The 25,074-nt window shown below is 43.7% G+C and overlaps 1 protein-coding gene and 1 non-coding gene across 4 annotated transcripts in view; both read left to right on the top strand.

Annotated features, from left to right (window-relative positions):
* The window catches only part of PHF20 (PHD finger protein 20), a 183,402-nt gene that overhangs the window by 115,284 nt on the left and 43,044 nt on the right, over positions 1 to 25,074 (top strand). For 2 of the 3 annotated variants that reach the window (XM_031005036.3, XM_055373432.2), the window contains one exon: positions 15,499 to 15,777. The exons of the other annotated variant lie outside the window; for it this stretch is intronic. In XM_031005036.3, coding sequence (XP_030860896.1) covers positions 15,499 to 15,777 — 279 coding nt within the window. The remainder of the gene's footprint in view (positions 1 to 15,498; positions 15,778 to 25,074) is intronic. 3 annotated transcript variants of the gene reach the window in all.
* LOC115931805 (U4 spliceosomal RNA) lies at positions 3,834 to 3,976 on the top strand. Its single transcript, XR_004068251.1, has one exon. It is a non-coding gene; the product is annotated as a U4 spliceosomal RNA (small nuclear RNA).

Consider the following 25,074-nt stretch of genomic DNA (forward strand, 5'->3'; position numbering starts at 1 on the left):
AAATGAACAGAGTCCCTGCCTTTAGGGGCATTGCACAGTATGTGATGCAAACTTCTGCTCTCGGGGCACTCATTAAAGCAGTGTGTACACTCAGAGTAAGAGGTTTAGTAGGGTGGCTAGGTTTGGAGGGTGGTGTGTGGTACAAGTGATGTCAGTACTCCAGGACTGGGTGGTGCCTTTTGAATTCTTTGAGTTGTGGAAAATGTCTTGATCTGGAAACTGAAGGGTGTTTCTGGTGTTTCTTTGGAAACATAGGTTTAGTGGTGTGAGTACAGGACAATCCAGAAAGATTGCTGGCGGAAAGGGAGGTTGTTGAGAACTCATTCACCAGGAATGTATTAACGTAAGTAAGCAGGAAATAGGGCGGGACCATGACCATCTTCAGAAGCATCCAGCCAGGCCCCTGGAAGCTGGGATGCTGCGTTAGTCACTGTTTAGTGTTGCTTTCCTGAGTCGGTGCCATAGTCTTGCGTTTTTAAACCGAGATGGAGTCACAATCTGAGAAATTGGTGTGAAGGAGGCTCATGGGCAGCAGGAGGAGGAGGAGCTGGGAGGGCAACACATTTAGTCTAGGGCTAGCTGTTCCAACCTAACTCTGGCATTTGGGGCAGCTCTGCCACCTTGTGGAATGAGTGCTCAGTGATTTCTGTGGGGGCTGAGTGCAGAGATCTGCATTCCAGGGGCTAGCCTTGAAATGTTCACCAGGACTGTATGTCGGTGTGGTTCCTTTCCTTCCACTTGAGTATTTGTGGCTTCAAAGTATTTTTCCTACGTATGTAGATGCATATTTTTTCCTGAATATATTTTTAGGAAGTTTTTATTTTGAAATAATTTAGATTTATACATCTATGTAGCATGGGTTAAAAAAATGACAAAAAATAATTTCAGATTTATAAAAAAGTTGCAAAAATAGCAAAAAGATTTCCCTTATACCTTTCCCTATGTTGGAAAATATAGATTTCCCAATTGCTAGCAATTTACCATGTTAGCTTTATTATTCTCTCCCAGATTTTATTTTATTTCATTTTTTGAGATGGATTCTCACTCTTTCGCCCAAGCTGGAGTGCAGTGATGAGATCTTGGCTCACTGCAACCTCCACCTCCTGGGTTCAAGCAATTCTCCTGTCTCCGCCTCCCGAGTAGCTGGAATTACAGGCACACGCCACCACGCCTGGCTAATTTTTTTTGTACTTTTAGTAGAGATGGAGTTTCACCACGTTGGTCAAGCTGGTCTCGAACTCCTGACCTCAAGTGATCTACCCACCTTGGCCTCCCAAAGTACTGGGATTACAGGCATGAGCCACCATGCCCAGCCCTCTCCCAGATTTTTTAATGTAGTTTTTTGAATTGTTTGAAAATAAATTGCAGACCTTTAGCCTTGAATATTTCAGTGTGTATTTCCTGAAAACAAGGACATTCTCTTTCATTCCCACAATATAATCAAAATCAACACCTTTTAAAAACTTTGCCATTTGTTCTAATAATGTTCTTTGTGGAAAAAATGGGGGTAAATTTTTTTTATTTCTGGTCAAGATCCAATCCAGGTACACACGTTGAATTCAGCTGTCATATTTCTTTTGTCTTCTTTAATCTGAAACAGACCTTCAGTCTTCTATTTTTTTTACTGGAGTGGGGGACAGGGGAATAAGCTTTTTTTTTTTTTTTTAACTTTTTAAAAATGAGATCTTCAGTTTTTGTCTTTTATGACCTTGACATTACATTTCTGAATATGATATCCCTCAATTTGGGTTTTTTCTGATGTATCCTCATAATTTGATTTGGGTTATTCACTTTCCACAGAAATACCACGTAAGTGATGTTGTGACCTTTTCAGGTGCATTCTATCAGGAAGCACATGAAAACCTGTTTGTCCCATTTACTGGTGACATTAACTTTTATCACTTACCTAAGGTAGTATCTACCAGCTTTTTCTACTATAAAGCTGTTATTACCCCCTTTATAATGAATACATTTCTTGTGAGAGAAACATTGAGACTATGTAAATATCTTATTTCCTCATCAAACTTTCACCCATTATTTTAGCATCTACTGGTATTTCTTGCCTGAAACAATTTTTACTGTGCTGGCTGCCAAATGGTGATATCTAACTTTCATCATTCCTTCAACATGTATTAGTTTATATTCTGCCTTAGGGGGGCTTAATCTTACTTCTTTCCTTCCTTTCCTTGTTTGTTTATCTGCATGGGCTCATGGATTCTTATGTCGTTCTATGGGTTATAATCTGTTTCTATCATTATTTATTTTAATGCCAAAAAATTATAATCTTGAGATTATGTCAGTAAATACTTTTTTTTTTTTTTTTTTTTTTTGAGACAGAGTCCCACTCTGTTGCCCAGGCTGGAGTGCACTGATGAGATATCAGCTCACTGCAACCTCCGCCTCCTGGGTTCAAGCGATTCTCCTTCCTCAGCCTCCCAAATAGCTGGGATTACAGGTGCCCACCACCATGCCCAGCTTTTTTTTTTGTAGCTTTAGTAGAGACTGGTCCAGGCTGGTCTCGAACTCTTGACCTCAAGTGATCCGCCTGCCTCACCCTCCCAAAGTGTTGGGATTACAGGTGTGAGCCACTGTGCCTGGCCTCGGCTAATCTTTGATTGCTTTTTGATGCTTCAAGCTGAAAAAGTTATTCCTTCACAGACATGAAAAATATTTTATTCATTATATTATGTGAAATATATATCAAAAAGGTATCAAACTGCTGGGCCACATGGTGTGATTGCCGACAAGAATAGCAACTGTGTTAGGCCTTGGTCCTGAGGGAACACATGACAATGAGAAGTGGCTCTTTTCCCCTGGCTGGAGAAGTGACAAATAACAGGATCCAGGAGCAGATGTTAAGTGCTGATGATGAGGTAGAGCAGATAGTCATTTGCGGCAAGAGTTGATGGCATGTGGTCCCTGAGAGCCAGGGCCATCTGGATGTCTTCCTGTTTGTGGAGTGAGCTGGGTCTGGATGGAAGTGAAGACTTGGCTGAGCCAGGGAGGAATGGCAGGAAGAGGGCACAGGCCAAGCAGGGGTGTGAACTGCGAGAGCATGAAGCAGTTGCTGGAGCAGGAGCTGAGGCCTCCTTGTGGATGAATGGGAGGTGCGTTTGGAAGCAAGATGCCACTTGGAGTGACGTGGGCCTTGAATGCCAGACTGAGCATTGCCAGCCAGACCAAATATCACCATCATCGTAATCTAATCATAGTCATCCAGTTGTGAGGTCATCTGATACTGGCAATGGGCACACAAAATATTAAATAGGATATTTATTTCTAAGCCAAGTTTCAGAAGACAATTTACAAACTTTTTTTTTTTAGTATAAACATAGTGTATGCTTACTATAAAAGGAAAAGTATAAAACATTACTCAAGTATATATAGAAAATGAGTGGGCTGCTGATCCCCCTCTATATTATCTATTGCTGTGTGACAGTATTACCACAAATATAGTAGCTGAAACAACACATTTGTTTTCTCACAGTTTCTGTGGGTGAGGAGTTCAAGCATAGCTTGGTCCTCTGCAAGCTTACAATCCAAGGGCTGGCTGAGGCTGTATTCTCATCTGAGCACTCTACTGGGGAGGGTTCCAGGCTTACCTGATGGTTGGCGGCATTCAGTCCTTCTAGACTGTCAGACTGAGGGCCTTGGTTTTTGCTGGCGCACTCAGTTCCTTACTTCATATAGAGCAGCTCACAATGTAGCAGCTTGTTTCACTAAGACAGCAAGGAAGAGTGTTTCCTAGTAAGACAGACACTGTAGTCTTACCTAATACAATCATGAAAGTGACATACTGTCTCCTTCGCCATATTCTGTTAGAGACAGGTTACAGCTTTGCCCAGTGGCAGTATCCTAGCCAATGAGGTTTATCCGAGGCATGATTATTAAAATAATTGAAAATTTTCCCAATACACCAAAGTGACAACTTACAACATAGGTTGGCAATGGCAATTTTTGACATGTCTACAGAGACTGAATTAAAAAAAAAAAAAAAAAAGAAGAAGTTACAGGTTCTGCCCGCACTCGAGGAAGAGATTACATCAGGGCGTGAATACCAGGAGGCAGGGATTATTAGGAAACATTTTAGGGTTTAACTCCACACCCTCCCCCGAAAATAGATAAAGAAAACACTGCTTAGGGTTACCTTTTTTTTTTTTTTTCTGAGACAGAGTTTCGCTCTTGTTGCCCAGGCAGGAGTGCAATGGTGCGATCTCGGCCCACCGCAACCTCCGCCTCCCTGGTTCAAGCAATTCTCCTGCTTCAGCCTCCTGAGTAGCTGGGATTATAGGCTTGCACCACCATGCCCAGCTAATTTTGTATTTTTTAGTAGAGATGGGGTTTCTCCATGTTGGTCAGGCTGGTCTCCAACTCCCGACCTCAGGTGACCCACCCACCTTGACCTCGCAAAGTGTTGGGATTACAGGTGTGAGCCACCACGCCCGGCCTAGGGTAACCATTATTAAAAGCAAAATTTGTGGACCATTTTTCTCTGCACATACCAAAGTATAGTAGTAATTTAGGAGCAACAAGAGCAAAGGGTGACTCTTGAGATTTTGAGCCTGGATGCCCAGGAGAGAGCTCTGTGCTTTTTCTTGATTCCTCCTAACAATAATTTGTTAAACAGGAGGGAGAGGACAGAGCAGGTAAATGATAATACCAGTAACTACTTGGAAATAGTGATTTTCATACTGCTTTTAAAAGAGGAATAAACTGGTTTCAGTAGATGACCTTATCCCAAGAGTAATTGAGTTCCCCCTCACTTTTGAACCAGCACCTTTAAGATTTAATTTACAATATTTTCTTCTGGGCATGGTGGCTCATGCCTGTAATCCCAGCACTCTGGGAGGCTGAGGCAGGAAGATCACTTGAGGCAAGGAGTTGGAGATCAGCCCTGGGCAACATAGGGAGACCCTCATCTCTTTTTTTTTTTTTAAATAATAATTTACATGTCTTCTGCCCTCTGTCTCTGAGTAACTGCTCTCATGTTGACAAGAACCATATTAGTATGCTAAGGGTAGATGATGTCACTTAGTGGTGTCACCAGCTGCTGCCATGTATATTCTAAATGAACTGTCCTCCCATAGGGGAATACATACCTGTGTGTGAGACTGGGATTTATGTAGACTTTGGCCCAGCAGGCCCATTTGACAAACAGTGGCCCTCTTAGTTTCTTTTTTTGTTTTTTTTTTGAAATGGAGTCTCGCTGTGTCACCTAGGCTGGAGTGCACTGGCACAATCTTGGCTCACTGCAACCTCTGCCTCTGGGCTCAAGCGATTCTCCTGCCTCAGCCTCCCGAGTAGCTGGGATTGTAGGTGCACACCACCACGCTCAGCTAACTTTTGTATTTTTAGTAGAGACAGGGTTTTGTCATGTTACCCAGGCTAGTCTCGAACTCCTGACCTTGTGATTCGCCCACCTTGTCCTCCCAACGTGCTGAGATTATAGGCATGAGCCACCGTGCCTGGCGCTATACATAATTTTCTATTTTGCTCGTAATATTTTGGGTTTTATTTTTTATTTTTATTTTTATTTTGAGACAGAGTCTCACTCTGTCACCCAGGCTGGAGTGCAGTGGCACAATCTCAGCTCACTGCAACCTCCACCTCCTGGGTTTGAGCAATTTTTGTGCCTCAGCTTCCCGAGTAGCTGGGACAACAGGCACGCACCACCACGCCCGGATAAATTTTTGGATTTTTAGTAGAGATAGAGTTTCACCATGTTGGCCAGGCTGGTCTTCAACTCCTGACCTCAAGTGATCTGCCCACCTCAGCCTCCTAGAGTGCTGAGATTACATGCATGAGCCACTGTGCTTGGCCATATTTTGAGTTTTATTTCGCATAGTTATACCATGCATATTCTGTTTCTTAATTAATTAATTATTATTTTTAAATTATTTTTGAGACAGGGTCTCACTCTGTTGCTTAGGCTGGAGTCTCAGTGGTGCAATCTCGGCTCACTGCAACCTCCATCCCCAGGTTCAAGTGATTCTCTCACCTTAGCTTCCCGAGTAGCTGGGACTAGAAGCATGCACCACCATACCTGGCTAATTTTTGTATTTTTTGGTAGAGACAGGGTTTCCTCATGTTGTCCAGGCTGGTCTTGAACTCCTGACCTCAAGTGATCCACCCAACTTGGCCTCCCAAAGTGCTGGGATTACAGGCATGAGCCACCACCCCTGGCCCTATTTATTTTTGAGACAGTTCTGTCTCACTCTGTTGCCCAAGCTGGAGTTCAGTGGTAGGATCATGGCTCACTGCAGCATCGACCTCCTGGGTTCAGCCTATCCTCCTGCCTCAGTCTCCTGAGTAGCCAAGACTATGGGTGCATGCCACCACACCCATCTACTTTTCGTATTTTTTCGTAGAGATGGGGGTCTCACTATGTTGCTCAGGCTGGTCTTGAACTCCTGGGCTCAAGTTATCCACCCACCTTGGCCTCCCAAAGTGCTGGAATTACAGGCATGAGCCACTACACCTGACCTATTTTAAAATGTAGAATATTTTTGCTGAATGCATAATTTTAATGTTCCTATTGTGATTTTATTAATTATCACTAATCCTTCATTGTTTGATTAATAAAGGAGGGCAATTAGATGTTAGAATTTTGCAGATTGTACCAGTGACACATGGTCCCTTGGCTAGAATTATGCATAACTTTGATTGTTTTGAGCAAACAACTGTGAGGTCAGTGACAACAATAATGACAAATAATATTCAAGTAACCTCTTGCTGTTAATACTGGGTTTTGTGGCCAGGCACAGTGCCTCACGCCTTATAATCCCAACACTTCAGGAAGCCGAAGTGGGCAGATCACCTGAGGTCAGGAGTTCGAGACCAGCCTGGCCAACAGAGTGAAACCCCATCTCTACTAAAAATACAAAATAATTAGCCAGGCATGGTGGCACACATCTCTAATCCTAGCTACTCGGGAGGCCGAGGTAGGAGAATCACTTGAACCCGGAGGTGGTGGTTGCAGTGACCCGAGATCGCTCCACTGCATTTCAGCCTGGGTGAGAGAGTGAGACTCTGTCTCAAAAACAAAACAAACAACAATAAAACAAAACAAAACTAAACAAAACTGGGTTTTGTCTTTAACTGCCTCATGGAAACATATAGGAGAGTTGTGAAATAAGTATTCTTATTCCCATTTAACAATGAAGAAACAGTCTTGGAGAGGCTAGCTCCCATGTTTGATGTGACAGTACACTAACATAAGTAAGAGAAGTAAAGAATGCAGCACATTCCAGGCCGGGTACAGTGGCTCATGCCTGTAATCCCAGTACTTTGGGAGGCCAAGGTGGGTGGATCACTTGCAGTCAGGAGTTTGAGACCAGCCTGTCGTAAATGACGAAACCCTGTCTGTACTAAAAATACAAAAATTAGCCGGGCGTGATGGCGGGCACCTGTAATCCCAGCTACTTGGGAGGCTGAGGCAGAAGAATCGCTTGAACCCAGGAGGCGGAGGTTGCAGTGAGCTGAGATCATGCCACTGCACTCCAGCCTGGGCGACAGAGAGAGACTCTATGTCAAAAAAAAAAAAAAAAAAAAAAAAAGGCAGCACATTGGGTATTCGAACATTTTAGAAAAAGGAATGAACAAAACCAACTGTTATACAAATAGAAAGGAAAGGACTACAGGATCCATAAAATACTTACAGGAATTCTTGGAGGCAGGACAGAATCTCTTCTGCTGAGAGACCAGGGTGAAGGCATTGTGCAAGGAGCTGGTATTTGAAGGATGAGCAAGACTTTGTTTGCATGTGGGAACAACATGCCAAATAGAGGGAACCACATGGCGTAGACTGGCTGAACCAGCAGCCTTTATTGTGCATACAGAGGGCTCCTTTTGGCTGTGCAAAAATTAGGATAAGGTTGTGAAGTCTAGAAAATATAATTTTTCATGTCTCTAAATATTTGGGTTCAAAAGTAAAATAGTCCAATTTGCAAAACCTTCACGAGAAAGGGACGATTGCTTAAGTCTTGGTGTTTATGTGTCTTTTTTGTTGTTCTATTTTTTATATATTATTTATTTATTTATGTACTTTTTGAGACAGAGTTTGTCACTGTGTTGCCCAGGCTGGAGTGCAGTGGGCAATCTTGGCTCACTGCAACCTCCGCCTACCGGGTTCAAGCGATTCACCTGCCTCAGCCTCCTGAGAAGCTGGGATTACAGGCATCCGCCACCACCCCCAGCTAATTTTTTTGTTTTTTTGTTTTTTTTTTAAGCGGGGGACAGTCTCGTTCTTTCGCCCAGTTTCAAGTACAGTGGCGTGATATTGGTTCACTGCAACCTTTGCCTCCCAGGTTCAAGCGATTCTCCTGCTTCAGCCTCCCGAGTAGATGGGACTACAGGCATGCACCACCACGCCTGGCTGATTTTTTTTTTTTTTTTTTTTTGTATTTTTAGTAGAGACAGGGTTTCACCATGTTGGTCAGGCTGGTCTTGAACTCCCAACCTCAAATGATCTGCCCACCTCGGCCTCCCAAAGTTCTAGGATTACAGGCGTGAGCCACCACACCCGGCCAATTTTGTATTTTTAGTAGAGATGGGGTTTCACCATGCTGGTCAGGCAGGTCTCGAACTCCTGACCTCAGGTGATCCACCTGCCTCAGCCTCCCGAAGTGTTGGGATTACAGGCATGAGCCACCACGTCTGGCCTTTTTTGTTGTATTATAATTTAACATATCCTAAACATTTTCTCATCATTAAAAAGTTAGCATAAACATTTTATTCATATATAATATTTTTATCTACTTTTTTTTCTTTAGAGCTCTACTTCTGGAAGAATCTACTTTTTGATTTGTGGTTCTGAAATTATAGCAAATTGTGTAATTTATCATATTTTATCACAGGCTATTATGCATTACTGATTCATACCCTGTTTGCAGCTTTTCTCACTCTGATGCTTGTGTTGATTGTTTTTTCCAGCAGTGCAGGGTAGATTATCAACTGGCTTATAATCAGAAGAGCTTGCTTATATCACAGTGAGTTATACTTCACTGATTTCACTGGGAAATCTTACTTCCTGAGTTTCCATGGTTAAAGATTTGTAATGCTCAAATCTTCTTTTGATGTTTATTCCATCAGAGAAAACAGAAACTACTTTGTCTTAGTGTTGCCAAATTGTAAAGAGCCTTTGGTTTGGCCAGGGTCTTTGTGATAGTGGCACCTGGCAGTGTCTTCCCTCCTGAGGAGCATCCGTGCTCACCTGAGCCTCTCTGATCCTAGTACTGCCTGTCAGAGGCAGCTGGTCCACCCGAGTGCCAAGCTTGCGCTCCTTTGGAGTTTCAGCTGTACTAACTTTTGCTTAGCTGTGAGGAATCAAGGATTTTGCTTTTGCAGGGGGAGTTTTTATCCTGTAAACTAAACTTGCTTGCTTTGAAAGGTTTATTAGATTGGCAGATTATTAGTCTGATTATTAGTCCAGTCATATCTATCTTTCAACAGATAGTTTGGCCATTACTTTTTTTTTTTTTTTTTTGAGATGGAGTTTCGCTCTTGTCTCCCAGGTCAATGGTGTGATCTTGGCTCATTGCAACCTCCGCCACCTGGGTTCAAGCAATTCACCTGCCTCAGCCTCCCAGGTAGCTGGGATTACAGGCACACGCCACCAAAGCTAGCTAATTTTTGTATTTTTAGTAGAGACGGGGTTTTGCCATGTTGGCCAGGCTTGTCTTGAACTCCTTACCTCAAGTGATTCACCCACCTCGGTCTCCCAAAGTACTGGGATTACAGGCCACCACTCTCAGCCGGCCATGTCTTTTTTCTTTTTTTGTTTTCAGAGTTTGGCTCTTGTTGCCCAGGCTGCAGTGCAATGGTGTGATCGCAGCTCATTTCAACCTCCACCTAGCAGGTTCAAGCGATTCTCCTGCCTCAGTCCCCCGAGTAGCTGGGATTACAGGCACCTGCCACCACGGCCAGCTAATTTTTTGTAATTTTAGTAGAGATGGGGTTTCACCATGTTGGCCAGGCTGGTCTTGAACTCCTGACCTCAGGTGATCTGCCTGCCTTGGCTTCCCAAAATGCTGGGATTACAGGCATGAGCCACTGTGCCCCGCCAACATATACTGTTATTTATGTTTTAAAAAGATAAAACAATGTTCAGTATTTTGGTGGAACAAGCTTGGTACTATCCTGCATTGTATAAAGTGAGTATTACAAAAGAAAATCTTTAGGTGTCATAGTAAAAGATGTCCCAAAAAGTGGAGATAATAATCCCACTGAAATGTGAATAGTCATACTAGGAACCTTGTGGTTGGTTTTGAATTTCACACTTTCAGGAGGATGTAGACAAAATGAAGTGCTTTCAGGGTGATATGCGTCCCAGCCAGGGCATATGAAGACTGGTTGAAGAAATGTTTCACACTTGGTTGATAATTATAATAGCTGTGTCCAGCCATGTTCCAGAAATAACATAAGCCTGCTTATGATGTATTTTATATTTGAAATGATAATGGCTTCCATGTGTTGATCACCTACTTTGTGCCAAGTACATACATTATCCATAACCTTTTCTCCAAATCTTTGAAATAGGTGGTATTCTTCCCTTAAGAATCTGGATAATTAGACTAGCTTGCACAGCTAATTTATGCTGCTAATGAAAGGTAGACCTGGGATTTAACGTTGTGCTTTTTGTATTATACCGTACTGCCTCTGGCATGAGCATGCAGTGAGGCTGTGGGTGGTGGACACTTCCCCTCTTCTGCTTATGATCAGGTTAATTCCTGAAATTTAAAATGACATTGAATAGTCATAGTAGGTAATATTGAGCACTTATGTGCCGTACACCTTTCTAAGCTCTTTGCATGTAATTTATTTAATTCTCACAACTCAGCGAAGTTGTTACAATTATCGTCTCCATCCTGCACATGAGGAAACTGAGGCAAGGGGTGTAGGTGGAAGAACTCGGTTTTGAAATAGGCTGTCCAGCTGCAGAACCCACACTTAGCCCCTGTACTGTTTGATTTATGTAGATGACCATTGTGTATACACAAGAGTGCAAGTTTTTGTTCTTGTTTTTGAGACGGAGTCTCACTCTTGTCACCCAGGCTAGAGTGCAATGGCACAATCTCGGCTCACTGCAATCTCCACCTCCTGGTTCAAGTGATTCTCCTGCCTCAGCCTCCTGAGTAAGCTGGATCTACAGGCGCGCACCACCATGCCCAGCTAATTTTTCTTCTTTTTTTTTGAGACAAAGTCTCACTCTGTCGCCCAGGCTGGGGTACAGTGGCGTGATCTTGACCCACTGCAACCTCTGCCTCCTGGGTTCAAGCAATTCTTCCACCTTAGCTTCCCAAGTAGCTGGGACTACAGGCATGTGCCACCATGCCTGGCTAATTTTTATAATTTTATTTGAGACGAGGTTTTACCATGTTGGCCAGGCTGGTCTCAAACTCCTGACCTCAAGTGATCTGCCCACCTCAGCCTCTCAAAGTGCTGGGATTACAGGTGCGAGCCACCGTGCCCCGCTAATTTTTGTATTTTAGTAGAGATGGGGTTTCACCATGTTGGCCAGGCTGGTCTTGAACTCCTGACTGCAAGTGATCTGCCCGCCTCAGTTTCCCAAAGTGCTGGAATTATAGTCGTGAGCCACTGCACAGGGTTCCAGCCTTAGTCTTTTTTAACCTACAAAATGGCAAGTTTATATGATTTAACCTAATATAGATCAAGGGAAGGATATTCCAAAATAAACTATTTTTTGTTTTAGGAAAGAATTGGATGTATTAAAGTTTTGTGTTTTGAACTTCTCCACTGACATACTTTTCCTGTCCAATTATTTGTCTGAGAAGTGTGTATTCTGTTTCACATCGTGTCACTTTTGCTTCTCCTTTTTTTTTTTTTTTTTTTTTTGAGACAGAGTTTCACTCTTATTGCCCAAGCCAGAATGCAATGGCGCGATCTCAGCTACTGCAACCTTCGCCTCCCGGGTTCAAGTGATTCTCCTGCCTCAACCTCTGGAGTTGCTGGGATTATAGATGCATGCCACCACGCCTGGCTAATTTTTTATATTTTTAGTGGAAATGGGGTTTCACCATGTTAGCTAGGCTGGTCTAGAATTCCTGACGTCATATGATCCGCCCGCCTTGGTCTCCCAAAGTGTTAGGATTACAGGCGTCAGCCATCGCGCCTGGCCAACTTTTTCTTCTCTTACCTGCAACTAATTGATCTGGCATCTTTTATACCTCTTGTTATAGGTAGAAAGTGATTTTAAGGCATTATGCTTTGGGATGTGTGTGTGTGTGTGTGTGTGTGTATAGGTTTTTGTTGGTTTAAATTGGCTCTATAACAGCATCCTTCAGACAACCAAACCTAATTTTGAAGTGTAGAGTATAATTTAGATCAAATTTAAGAGTTTTAAAATTACTTCTGAATATGGGATGACACTTGAAAAAGTAATCATAATACTTACCAAAGGTTTAACAGGCTACCTGCTTCCAGTGGAGATTGTGTGATTGTGTTTACGAAAAATCTGATTAACTCAAGAAAGGGCCATTCATTGCACACTGAATTCCTAATTTTTTGAAAAAAGATCCATTTAATATAATATATTCTTGGGTGACCAAATCTGTAGCATAGGAGTGACTTAATGTGATTTTTTGTTGGTGGGAAGACATTCTAAAGGGAGTCCTCAATAAACTGCATTTCTAACACACAAGAGGTTCTTGTGGCCTGGGGGCGGTGGCTCACACCTGTAATTCCAGCATTCTGGGAGGCTGAGGCGGGCAGATCACTTGAAGTCAGGAGTTCGAGACCAGGCTGGACCAGTCTCTACTAAAGCTACGAAAAAAAAAACTGGACGTGGTGGTGGGCATCTGTAATCCCAGCTACTCAGGAGGCTGAGGCTGGAGAATTGCTTGAACTGGGGAGGTGGAGGTTGCAGTGAGCCGAGATCTCACCATTGCACTCCAGCCTGGACAAAGAGCAAGACTCCGTCTCAAAAAAAAAAAAAAGTCCTTGTGATGGGTTTACTTTTTGTCATTGGTGCCTGACCGACTATTGCCTTCTGCTTATTTGTCTTTTAGGGTCATGCTTTTATTGTCTCTTTGAAATTGATCATTGAGTCCTATGAGTCCTCCTTATGCCTTCCGCCTCCATTTAGTTAGCTGGTTTTTCTTGCAGTCTCTGGGTCCTTTTTGTTGTTGTTTGTTTTGCATTTATTATTATTGTTATTCATACATTTTTGAGACAGGGTCTTGCTTTGTTGCCCAGGCTGGAGTGCAGTGGTACAGTCATGGCTCACTGTAGCCTCAACCTGCTGGGCTCAAGGGATCCTCCCACCTGAGCTTTCTGGGTAGCTGGGACTATAGGCACATGCCATCATGCCTGGCTAATTAACAAAATTTTTTTTTTGTAGAGATGGGGTCTTGCTGAGTTGTCTACACTGGTCTTGAGGATCCTGGCCTCAAGTGATCCTCTTGCCTTGGCCTCATTTATTATTATTTTTAATTGACATGTAATAATTTTACATATTCATGTGGTACAGTGATATTTCCTTACATGTATACGATGTATAATGATTAAATCAGGATAATTAGCAAATCCGTCACCTTGAGCATTTATTTCTTTGTGTTCAGAGCATTCAAAATCTGCTTTTCTAGCTATTTGAAAATATACAATAAATTGTTATTAATTATAGTTCCCCCATAGTGCTGTAGAATGCTAGAACTTATTCCTCCTATTCTGGATCCCCTTTTTTTTTTTTTTTTTCTGAGACGGGGTCTTGCTCTGTCGCCCAGGCTCGAGTGCAGAGGTGCGATCTCGGCTCACTGCAAACTCCGCCTCCTGGGTTCAAGCCATTCTCCTGTTTCAGCCTTCTGGGTAGCTGGGACTACAGGTACCTGACACCACGCCCGACTAATTTTGTTGTATTTTTTAGTAGAGACAGGGTTTCACCATGTTAGCCAGGATGGTCTCGATCTCCTGACCTTGTGATCTGCCCGCCTCGGCCTCCCAAAGTGCTGGGATTACAGGTGTGAGCCACCACGCCCGGTGTTTTTTTTTTTTTTTTTTTTTTTTTTTTGAGACAGAGTCTTGCTCTGTCACCCAGGCTGTAGTGCGGTGGTGTGATCTTGGCTCACTGCAACCTCCGCCTCCCAGGTTCAAGCGATTCTTCTGCCTCAACCTCCCGAGTAGCTGGGATTACAGGCATGTGCCACCATGCCCAGCTAATTTCTGTATTTTTAGTAGAGATGGGGTTTCACCATGTTGTCCAGGCTGGTCTGAACTCCTGACCTCAGGTGATCCGCCCACCTCGGCCTCCCAAAGTGCTGGGATTACAGGCGTGAGCCACTGCACCCGCCAAATCTGGATCCTTTTGATCAGACAAAGTATATTGTAAAACAAAGTACGTGTTGAAATCTCAAAGACTCAATACTAAAACCTTTGTAACTGTTACACTTCCCTTGCACAAAAACTGACGTAAAATCTCTTAGGTTTCATAGAGAGATACTGAGGAATGTTCCCTATTTCTGTCCACACAGATAGGTACCAGGATGGTAGTAAATGTAAGTCTGGTCCAACTCATAAGTGCTAGCTTGAGATCCTTGATTTTATTTATTTTATTTATTTTTTATTTTTTTGAGACAGAGTCTGGCTCTGTTGACCAGGGTGGAGCACAGTGGCATGATCTCAGCTCACTGCAACTTCTGCCTTCGGGTTCAAGCAATTATCGTGCCTCAGCCTCCCAAATAGCTAGAATTACAGATGTGCTCCACCATGCCTGGCTAATTTTTTTGTTTGTTTGTTTTTTGTTTGAGTCAAAGCCTTGCTCTTGTCTCCCAGGCTGGAGTGCAATGGCATGATCTCGACTTACTGCAACCTCCGCCTCCCGGGTTCAAGCAATTCTCCTGCCTCAGCCTCCCAAGTAGCTGGGATTACAGGCACCTGCCATCATGCCCGGCTAATTTTTGTATTTTTAGTAGAGACAGGGTTTCACCATATTGGCCAGGCTGGTCTCGAACTCCTGACCTCAGGCGATCTGCCTCCCTTGGCCTCCCAAAGTGCTGGGATTACAGGTGTGAACCACCATGCCCAGCCCATTTCTTTTGTATTTTTAATAAAGATGGGGTTTTACCATGTTGGTCAGGCTGGTCATGAACTCCTGATCTCGAGTGATCCACCTGCCTTGGCCTCCCAAAGTGCTAGGATTACAAGTGTGAGCTGCTCTGCCTGACCTGAGATCCTTGATTTTTATTTTTATTTTTATTTTTTTAAGGATTTTTCCTTAAAGTATATGAAACCCTGAAAACTTGTATGACTGTTTAAAATAAACATGTTGATTTCTTCTTCCTAAAGATGAATCACAATTGAGTCTTATTTGACCTGAAGTTGTTTTCATTCTCTCTAAACAGTAATTTGAGGAGGTAATGGCAGTCTGATGTCTCAGGCTACATATGCACGCTAGTCTTTCACCCTCAGTTGTCATGTATTAATGCATGTTTTGTAATAACTGGGATAAATACAAGGAACCTTTGCTTTTGTTTTTATTTTTTTCAGTAACAAATACTTTTAAGAAAACAGATGATTTTGGGTCATCTAATGCACCAGCTGTCGACCTAGACCATAAGTTTAGATGCAAAGTTGTGGACTGTTTAAAATTTTTCCGCAAAGCCAAACTGTTGCACTATCACATGAAGTATTTCCATGGAATGGAGAAGTCACTGGAGCCAGAAGAGAGCCCGGGAAAGAGGCATGTCCAAACCAGGGGCCCTTCAGCTTCAGACAAGCCCAGCCAGGAGACCCTGACCAGGAAGCGGGTCTCTGCCAGTTCCCCAAGTAAGTATCTTCATTCTTCATTGTGTCATGGATGGCTTAGTTGCTTGGCCACAGTGCTTGTGTTTTCTGACACACAAAGCAGGCATTAGGTTTGTCTGTTCCAGTTGAATCCCTCAGGACTGAACATATTAAGTGATCCTCTGGGCTGTGCCATGGAGCTGTGGCCTTCCTACAGGAAGCAGGAACACCTAACTGAGAATTACCTTGAAAAAATCGCTTAGCCTCTGAAGACCTTGCTGCTTCCAGTATGAGTGGGGACAGTCAAGCAAAGGGACCTTATTCAGAAGCCAGCAGGAGAACTCGTGCTCAGAGCAGGATGGGTGCCATCGTCCCACTCTCCCAAACCTGTGCGTTTTCCTTGCCAGCAGCACAAAAGAGCACGATAACCAAAAGGTGATATGTGATTCTACTGCTGGGTCCAAATGTGAATCCTGTTTCATCTTAAGTGCAACTGAAGATATTTATAATAGCACTGTTTGTTTTGCATAGAAACCATAATAGGGGTTACCATAGAATCTCATTTTATAACTTATTACAGAGAACCTTTTAGGAAATATCTTCTAAAGCTTACAGAAATTGAAAAATTACATGTTTCCAGGGGAATTTCAGAAGAATTAATGGATTTCCAATAAATTATATAATCTTCCCAGCTTTTTACTTGCTATTGTAATATCACTACCTACTTCTTGGCTTAGAGGTTTTCTATTAAAATGTGTAGGTCTTGAATGGCATATGGAGCTCCTAGGACATGTGGCAGTGTTCCCAGTAGAGTATACAATCAGGTTTCAGGACAGGGGTGGAGCCATGCAGACTAAGGTGAACTCTGACCCTCCGAGGGGTCAACCTTCATTTATGCTGTCAAGACTTTGTATGTGCTGTATTATCCATTAAAAATATAATGTGAGGCCAGGCACAGTGTCTCATGCCTATAATTCCAGTGCTTTGGGAGGCCAAGGCAGGAGGATCACCTGAGGTCAGGAGTTTGAGACCAGCCTTACTAACATGATGAAACCCCGTCTCTACTAAAAATACAAAAAAATTAGCCAGGCTTGGTGGTGCATGCCTGTAATCCGAGCTACTCTGGAGGTTGAGGCAGGAGAATTGTTTGAACCCAGGAGGCAGAGGTTGCAGTGAACCGAGATCATGCCACTGCACTCCAGCCTGGGCGACTGAGTGAGACTCCATCTCAAAACAACAACCAAATAAGCTAGCATAAACTCATGCAGATTATATGGTTCTGCTTATATAAAGTTCAAAAATGAGTAAGAAAAATAATCTATGGTATTTGAGGTCAGGACAGTAGTTACCTTTGGGAGGAGGTGGGTAGGGCTGGAAACTGGGCAGGAGGGAGTCTTCTAGGGCTCCGGAATGTTCTGTTTCCTGATCTGCATGGTGGTTATACAGGTGTGTTCATTTATGAAAAAGTATTGGTTTATATGTTTATTTGTGTGTACTTTTCTGTGTATGTTTTATGCCTCAATAAAAAGCATGCTTAGGCGGACATAGTGGCTCACACCTGAAATCCCAGCACTTTGGGAGGTGGATTGCCTGAGGTCAGGAGTTCGAGACCAGCCTGGCCAATATGATGAAACCCCGTCTGTACTAAAAATACAAAAATCAGCCAGGTGTGGTGGCAGGTGCCTGTAATCCCAGCCACTCAGGAGGCTGAGGCAGGAGAATCGCTTGAACCTAGGAAACAGAGGTTGCAGTGAGCCAAGATCGTGACACTGCACCCCAGCCTGGGTGACAGAGCAAAACTCTGTCTAAAAAAAAAAAAAAAAAAAAAAAAAAAAGTGTGCTTAAAACATATACTTGGAAATGGTAAAAATGCAGTAAGAATGTTAGAAACTGCAGAGAGATACCAAGATAAAGGATTGGGCTTTTTACTTGAAATAATGAATGTAATTGAGAGGATTTTAATGTTTGTTTGTTTCCTTTTATCTGACTTACCTCCAAATTAATCTCCTTTTCAGTCCCATGGCACTAATCTAGGTTTCTCCTCTTGCCCTGGTTGTTGTGGTCATTTCTTAATCAGTTTTCCTCCCATCATTCTTTACTCACTGTGGTTATCCATCATTTTGCCATCAGATCGATCTTTAAGAGTACAAACCTGATTATATCACTCTCTTGCTAAATAATATGTAAGGACAGAATGATGCTTCTGCAAAGCCTAAGTTTTGGAGCTGGGCACATGGGTTGTGAATCCCATCTGTTGCCTCAGTCACTGTTGGACTCTCTTCAGGTCTCCAGACCTCATTGTCTCTTTCTGAGTGTAAACCTGAGTTCTTGTGATTAGTTTGTGAGCTAATCTTTTTAATAAGCCTGTGTAAACCTGAGTTCTTGTGATTAGTTTGTGAGCTAATCTTTTTAATAAGCCTGTTTCAAGGCCTGGTGTGGGGAAGTGGATTTCCTTCTTCCCCTTGCTTTCCAGAATTTCATCCTTCTCATCCAGCCATATGTGGCTGAGTTGGATACATTTGTGTGAGCTCTCTAGCTGGATTCTGAGTGCTGTTGGGGAGGAATTATGTTGAGTCATCTTGAGTCACTACAGTATCCCATGGGCTCTGCAGCACTGTAGAAACAACCAGCACTGAAGGACTGGAGATTATGTTGAGTAAATGGAGGTCATTGAGGTGTCAGGAGCCAATAGAAATAGCAGGTGCTGGATATCGTAATGGACTGACATCTGGGCAGGATGAGGGTACAACACTGGAAGTAGAGTGCAGCCTACCCCAGACAGCACAAAGCCACCAGAGTTAGGTTGTTCCGAAGGCTAAGGCTTGAGAGGCAGGAGGCCATTGAGGGACCCATGGAAGTCCTGCTTGCCTGACCATCGTGGTGTGTGCTCTCTGTGCTAGGACATAGTGCCTCTGCCTCTCCCTGTTCATGGTAATTGTCTGAGGAGGGACTTTGCTCAGTATAATGCACCTGAGCGTGGGGCAGGTATTCCTGGCCAGATGCTGATCTACCACCTGGCTTTGGGATTCTTGGTTAACTGTACTTGCATGACTTGGTTTATGTTGAGTAATATGTGTCAGCTCACCTGAGTTTGAATACAGGCTCTACCGCTTGCTTGCTCCAGGACCTTGGGCAGAGAACTTGCTAAACTTCAGTTTTCCCATCTGTGAAATAGAGATAATAGTACTACCTACCTCATAACTTTGTTACACTAAATGACCCAAGGGGAAATGCTTTGTAAAATGTCTGGCCTATAATAAACTCTGAATATATAGTCTCTTTATCTCAGTGAAAGCATTTACCCAGGCAGTCAGAGATCTGAGTTCTGAACTCAGCCAACGACTGATGAGCTACAAAACCAATAGACAAGACATTGCCATTTTGGTATAATTAAGAAGCCTGAGTGACTGATTTTCTTTTCTTTTTTCTTTTTTATTTTTTGAGTGATTTTCCTTTCCTTTCCTTTCCTTTCCTATCCTTTCTTTCTTTTTTTTTTTTTTTTTTTTTTGAGTAATTGATTTTCTACTTTCATGTCTCCCTCTTGGGTCTCATGCATTATACTGACCTGGGATTTTATTCTCTCTGTTAATACTGAAGGATCCTTTTCAATGGGATTTGGAAATTTCTTGGTGAATTGGAGATTTTTGTTTACCAGTTTTTAAAAATAAGGCCTGCTGTATACTTACTAGACTAGTAGGGTTGGACAATTATAAAATGCTTTAAGGGAAACAAGAGTCTTTTAAATCCCTATGCTTTAACTTGTTGCCAAAAGGTTTTTTAAGTCCTTATGTTTTAATTTGTTTAAAGTGGTCCTTTGTAAAATTGATCAATTTGGCAGCAGAATGTGCCACACAGACCACTCACCCAGTGTTTGATCATTTCTGTACCCTCTCAGTGAGGGCACAGTCTGATCATTTCTGTACCCTTTCAGTGAGGGCAGGATTTGTGCAGCCAGGAAGGAATGTACCCCCATCCACATGTTAGGTGGACACAGCCTCCTAGACAACATGGCGATTACCCAAATGTATCTCCCATGCCTCATTGCTGATACGTTTAGCAGTTACCAGACCGAAGGAACTAGACCATCCATCTTGCTGTGATCCAGATGGAAAATTGAAAGCCTGGCCACCAGCCCTGACTGTGCCACTAACCAGCAAGAGCCTCGGTATTATCATATGTGGATGGGGCTCAGTAGACATGTTCAGTGTTTATCACGTAGCTGGCTATCAATGAGAGTGAACATAGCAGTGTATGCTGAAGATTCTGTAGTGTGGCTGCCTTATTCTGCTGCAGCTCTCCAGAAGGCACCCCTGTTCCAGGCATCACCCCTTACCTTTCTCCCATCAAAGCCTTGCCCCAGTTTGTCAGGGTTTTACTGACAAACTGGATATTTGACTAATCTGATAACCAAAAATTTGAAAGAATAGAACCAACTTAATAGTATCGTGGTTTCACCTCAGGCTTCTGAGAAAGCTCTTATCTCTAGGGTGGAATTTCAGGCAGTGTGGGGAGTTCAGGTGGGGAGACGTTTCACTGGGAGACGTTTCACAGTGGGACTCTGATACCAGGCAGCCTGTGTTTTAGTTTACAGGCAGTGTGAACTTGACATTCTGCTTAAGTGAAAAACAGAATATTATAGGATTTGTGCTGCGTGATAATAGTAACTGTAAAAAAGTACCCCCTTTGTGCTGAATGCTCTGATTTTTTTTTTTTTTTTTTTTTTGAGATAGAATCTCACTCTGTTGCCCAGCCTGGAGTGCAGTGGCGTGATCTTGGCTCACTGCAACCTCTGCCTTCGGGGTTCAAGCAATTCTCCTGCCTCAGCCTCCCAAATAGCTGGGATTACAGGCATTCACCACCACACCCAGCTAATTTTTGTATTTTTAGTACAGATGGGGTTTTGCCATGTTGTCCAGGCTGGTCTTGAACTCCTGGCCTCAAGTGGTCCCGAACTTGGGTTCTCATGGATTTCTCTGATGGAGATTCCTGGGGCTTCCAGCAAAACCACTGGGACTCGGAAGTACCCTGCAGAGATTTCTTGGCTTTGGACTCCTCAATTTCTGGGTTGGTAAGGTTGGGCAGAAGTAGTAGTTCTGGTCTGAGAGTCTGTAGACTGATGTTAGTAGCAACCTGCCACTGTTCCCTTTGTGATCTCAGGCAGGTCTCTTCACAGATCTGATTTCTTTTATCTTCCTTCCTTCCTTCCTTCCTTCCTTCCTTCCTTCCTTCCTTCCTTCCTTCCTTCCTTCCTTTTCTTTCTTTCTCTTTCTTTTTTTTTTGTTTGTTTGAGATGAAGTTTCGCTCTTGTTGCCCAGGCTGGAGTGCAATAGTGCGATCTTGGCTCACCACAACCTCCGCCTCCCGGATTCAAATGATTCTCCTGCCTCAGCCTCCCGAGTAGCTGGGATTTCAGGCGTGCACCACCATGCCTGGCTAATTTTGTATTTTTAGTAGAGACTGGGCTTCTCCGTGTTGGTCAGGCTGGTCTCAAACTCCCGACCTCAGATGATCTGCCTGCCTTGGCCTCCCAAAGTGCTGGGATTACAGAGATGAGCCACTGTACCTGGCTGATCTCCTCATTTCTAAAGTGATGATGTAGAGCTAGGTATGCATGAGACCAGGCCCTTTCATGTGGGGAGAAAAGCTCATAAACAACGTGAGAAAGCTAAGTTCTGTGTTAGGAACATGTAAAGTGCTGTGGGAACACAGATTCAGATTTTGCCTGTAGGGTAGGAGCTGGACTGTTGAGAGGAGAAGGTGACATTTGAGTTAGTCCTTGCTGTGAATTGAATTGTGTCCTGCCTTCCTCCCTAAAATTCATCTGTTGAAGTCCTAACCCTCAGTGTGATGGTATTTGGCAATAATTAAGTTTAAATGATGTCATGAGGGTAGGGCCTTCATGATGGGATTAGTGGCATTATAGGAAGAGATCAGAGAGCTCCCCCTATCCCCCCATGTGAGGATGTAGCAAGAAGATGGCCATCTGCAAACTGGGAAGAGGGGCCTCACTGGGAACCAAATAGTCTGGCACCTTGATCTTGTAGTTTCCAACCTCCAGAACTGTGAGAAAGAAATATCTGTTGTTTAAGCCACATATAACATAATGTTTTGTTATAACAGCCTGAGCAGACTAACCCATGCCTTAAGGAGTGAGACTAGATAGGAGTTGGACCAGAAGCCGGGAAGAGGAAAAGCATCCCTGTGCCAGGAATAGGCATAGCAAGGGTTCAGAGGCATCAAGGGGAATAAACCAATCATCTGTCCCTAAGGTGCCCCTTCTGATGCCAGCCTTCTGTAATCCTGTCACTCATATGGTTCTTCTGCAAGCCTTTAGTTGCAAAATGAATTTAGAAGGTCAGTTTAGATTTGCTTTTCCAAATGAGGTTGCTCAGTATACCAGAGTCACTTAATAAATTCTCTTCCAGTAGCCAGCTCAGGCTCCCTTGGGTTTCTTTCTATGTAGGTGAGTTCAGTATTGAATACAGGTTAGGCTCAGAAAGAATTTTCTAGTGTCAAAGAGGGCCTCTCCTGTGCTTATTATTACTTATTGCTACATCTGTTTGAGTCGTGCTCTCACCCTGGGTAAACCTCAGTTTTAGGCCAAAGTGAGCCTTGGGGCACTGGAGTGGGCACCTCTTCATTGCCATCCACACCTTTTCTCATGGGACACTGGCCTTATCGCAGGAACGTGTTCTCCTCCCCTTAAAACGAAAAGAGCAGTGTGAGCTTAATTAGAATATGGATTATGGTGCCATAACAGAGAGAACAACATAGCTGGCTAAAATCAGAGAAGTTTATTTCCCTCTCAGGATGAACTGCAAGTTACCCATGGTGGCTGTGCTCAGGCTCTGAAGGTCCCTGGGCCTTGCTTTCTCCCCATTGTTCCACCAGGCTCTAAAGGTCCCTGGGCCTTGCTTTCTCCCGTTGTTCCACCAGGCTCTGAAGGTCCCTGGGCCTTGCTTTCTCCCCATTGTTCCACCAGGCTCTGAAGGTCCCTGGGCCTTGCTTTCTCCCTGTTGTTGCCCCAGGTGCTGCTCTTCTTTGGTGTCCAAAATGGCTCCCTGCCTTGCTTATCTTTCAGCTGCTGGGAAGGGAAGTGAAGGGAAAGTATGCTCCTTTCTTTTAAGGCACAACCCAGAAGTGCCACACATCACTTCTTGTATCTGATAGGCAGAACATCTGCCACCCCTCTCTCAAGGGAACATGGAACATGAACTCTTCCTATGGAAGAGGTGGAGAAATAGTGTTGGGAAGGGCACTGCAGCCTCTACCACATGAGCTAAGAAGAATGCAGGGCTTGAGGAGGGAGGGGTTATTGGAGGGCCATCCTGGGTTGGTATCTGGGTGGGACTCATGGTAGGGGACTGATAGGAGATGAGATTGGGAAGGTAGACATGGTGAAATGACGGTGGCAGACCCTGACTGCCACTTCTCTGATAGGCAGAGAGAACCCCTCCAAGCCCATATCTGCTTCTGTTCTGCCCTTGAGCTACCACCCCCTTGTGCAGATCAGAACATGCTCTGGTCAGTGCTTGTCCCAGCCTCGTGGCTGAGCTCTGTGGTGTACAAGCAGTTACCCCATAGGTGGTGGTGATGCTATTCTTTTCCCTTCTGGAAGCGGCGGTCTGATGACAGTTGTCCCTCTGCTCTCATAAGTCAGTGATTGGATGGAATACTCAAGAGTCAGCTGTATGGAGGAGCAAGAGGGCCTCTGGTATTTCTCCTGATGGACACCTGCAGCTTGGGGAGAGGACAAGTGGCCATCCTGGAGGAAAGCCTCACCCTGCTTAGGTGACAAGCTGCTCTCTGATCCAGAGCCTGGCAGGAAGTCACTCTTTGTCCAACCTAGTCAGGGCAGCCGGGAGGAAGCTCCACAGCCAGTACATGCTCTGTGGGTCATGGAACAATTGGTAAAGCTGTCCAGAGAGAGAGTTGACAGCAGACCAGCGACCAGCACTGCTTTCCGGGGAAAGAATATTGCAAGCAAGATAATAACAGCTGACATTTGAGTACTTCATGTGCTGGGCGCTGTTCCAAGTTCGTTACTTGTATTGTCTTATTTAGTTATCAGAACAAACCCTCTGAGGTGGGTGCTGTTATGCCTAATTTATGCAGTTATTCCACTGTGGTCTCAGAGTGTGGTTGATATGATTTCAATGATTTGAATTCACTGATACTTGGTTTATGGCCAAGCATGTGGTCAATTTTAGATTATTTGCCATTTGCAGATGGGTGGAATGTATAGTTTGTCATTGCTGGATTTAAGTGCAGTATTTCTTTGTTTTTTGCCTCGATGATCTTTCTAATGCTGTGTCAGAGGGGTGTTGAAGTCCCCCACTAAAATTATGTGACTAAATCTTTCTTTAGGTCTGGAAGTGCTTGTTTTAAGAATTTGGATGCTCTAATGTTGGCATATTAGGCATCTATAATGCCTAATTTATAGATTAGAAACTAAGGTGCAGATGAGATGGATTAACTTGAACCAATATTTACAGCTCTAGCAGGTGGTGGAGCCATGATTTGAATCTGTTGTGAAGCCCATACTCTCACTTTGAGGCTCTGCTGTCTTTTATGATTCCAGGGAAGAGTGCCTGTCCCAGGCCCTGGAGTGGGAGGTAGCAGTGCCTCCCTGCAGGAGACTTCCTGTGCACCTGGCAGTCTGGGGATTTCTGCCTGTTGTCACCTTGTCTACTCCTGTTCCTCAGGGACTCACCTGCCTTAGCTCAGTCCTTGCTGGGCAATTCTCTGTGTCTTCTCTAGGGCCTGCAAGTTCTGCCACTGGAGTTTACAAATGACCACTATCTTTAGCCAGATAACCAGGTATGCCCTAGCATTGGGCAGTTTTCCTCTACATCTTGCCCTCTCTGTCTCAAGGATTTAGGACCTAGATTATGTTGCTGCTTCAGGCAGTTCTGCTGCTGACAAGATAAATTCTGTTAGCATTTCACTAAGCTGATGGGTATAATTACTTTAGTTGGAGGTCACTAAAACCTGAATTTACAAATAAAAACTGGATCAGGGAGCAGTTTGTGTGTGTGTTGTGGGGGAGTGTGGGTGAAGGTACAACAGATAATATCCCTTCTTTGCTGAGATCCTTCCAGTGGCTCCCTAAATCACTCATAGTAAAAGCCAACTTCCTCACAGGGCCCTTCATCATGATCTGCTGCTAGCCTCCATCTGCTTCTTTCCCTTACTCAACCTAATTCTAATTTCAGTTCCATTGGAGCCATACAGATCTCCTTGCTATTTTTTTATTTCAAATTCGAGTTATTCATTGCTGGCATATAGAAAAGCAATAGATTGTTGTATATTAACTTTGTGTCTTGTAACCTTGCTGTA

Source organism: Gorilla gorilla, chromosome 21 (genome assembly GCF_029281585.2).
Source record: "Gorilla gorilla gorilla isolate KB3781 chromosome 21, NHGRI_mGorGor1-v2.1_pri, whole genome shotgun sequence".
Lineage (NCBI taxonomy): Eukaryota > Metazoa > Chordata > Mammalia > Primates > Hominidae > Gorilla > Gorilla gorilla.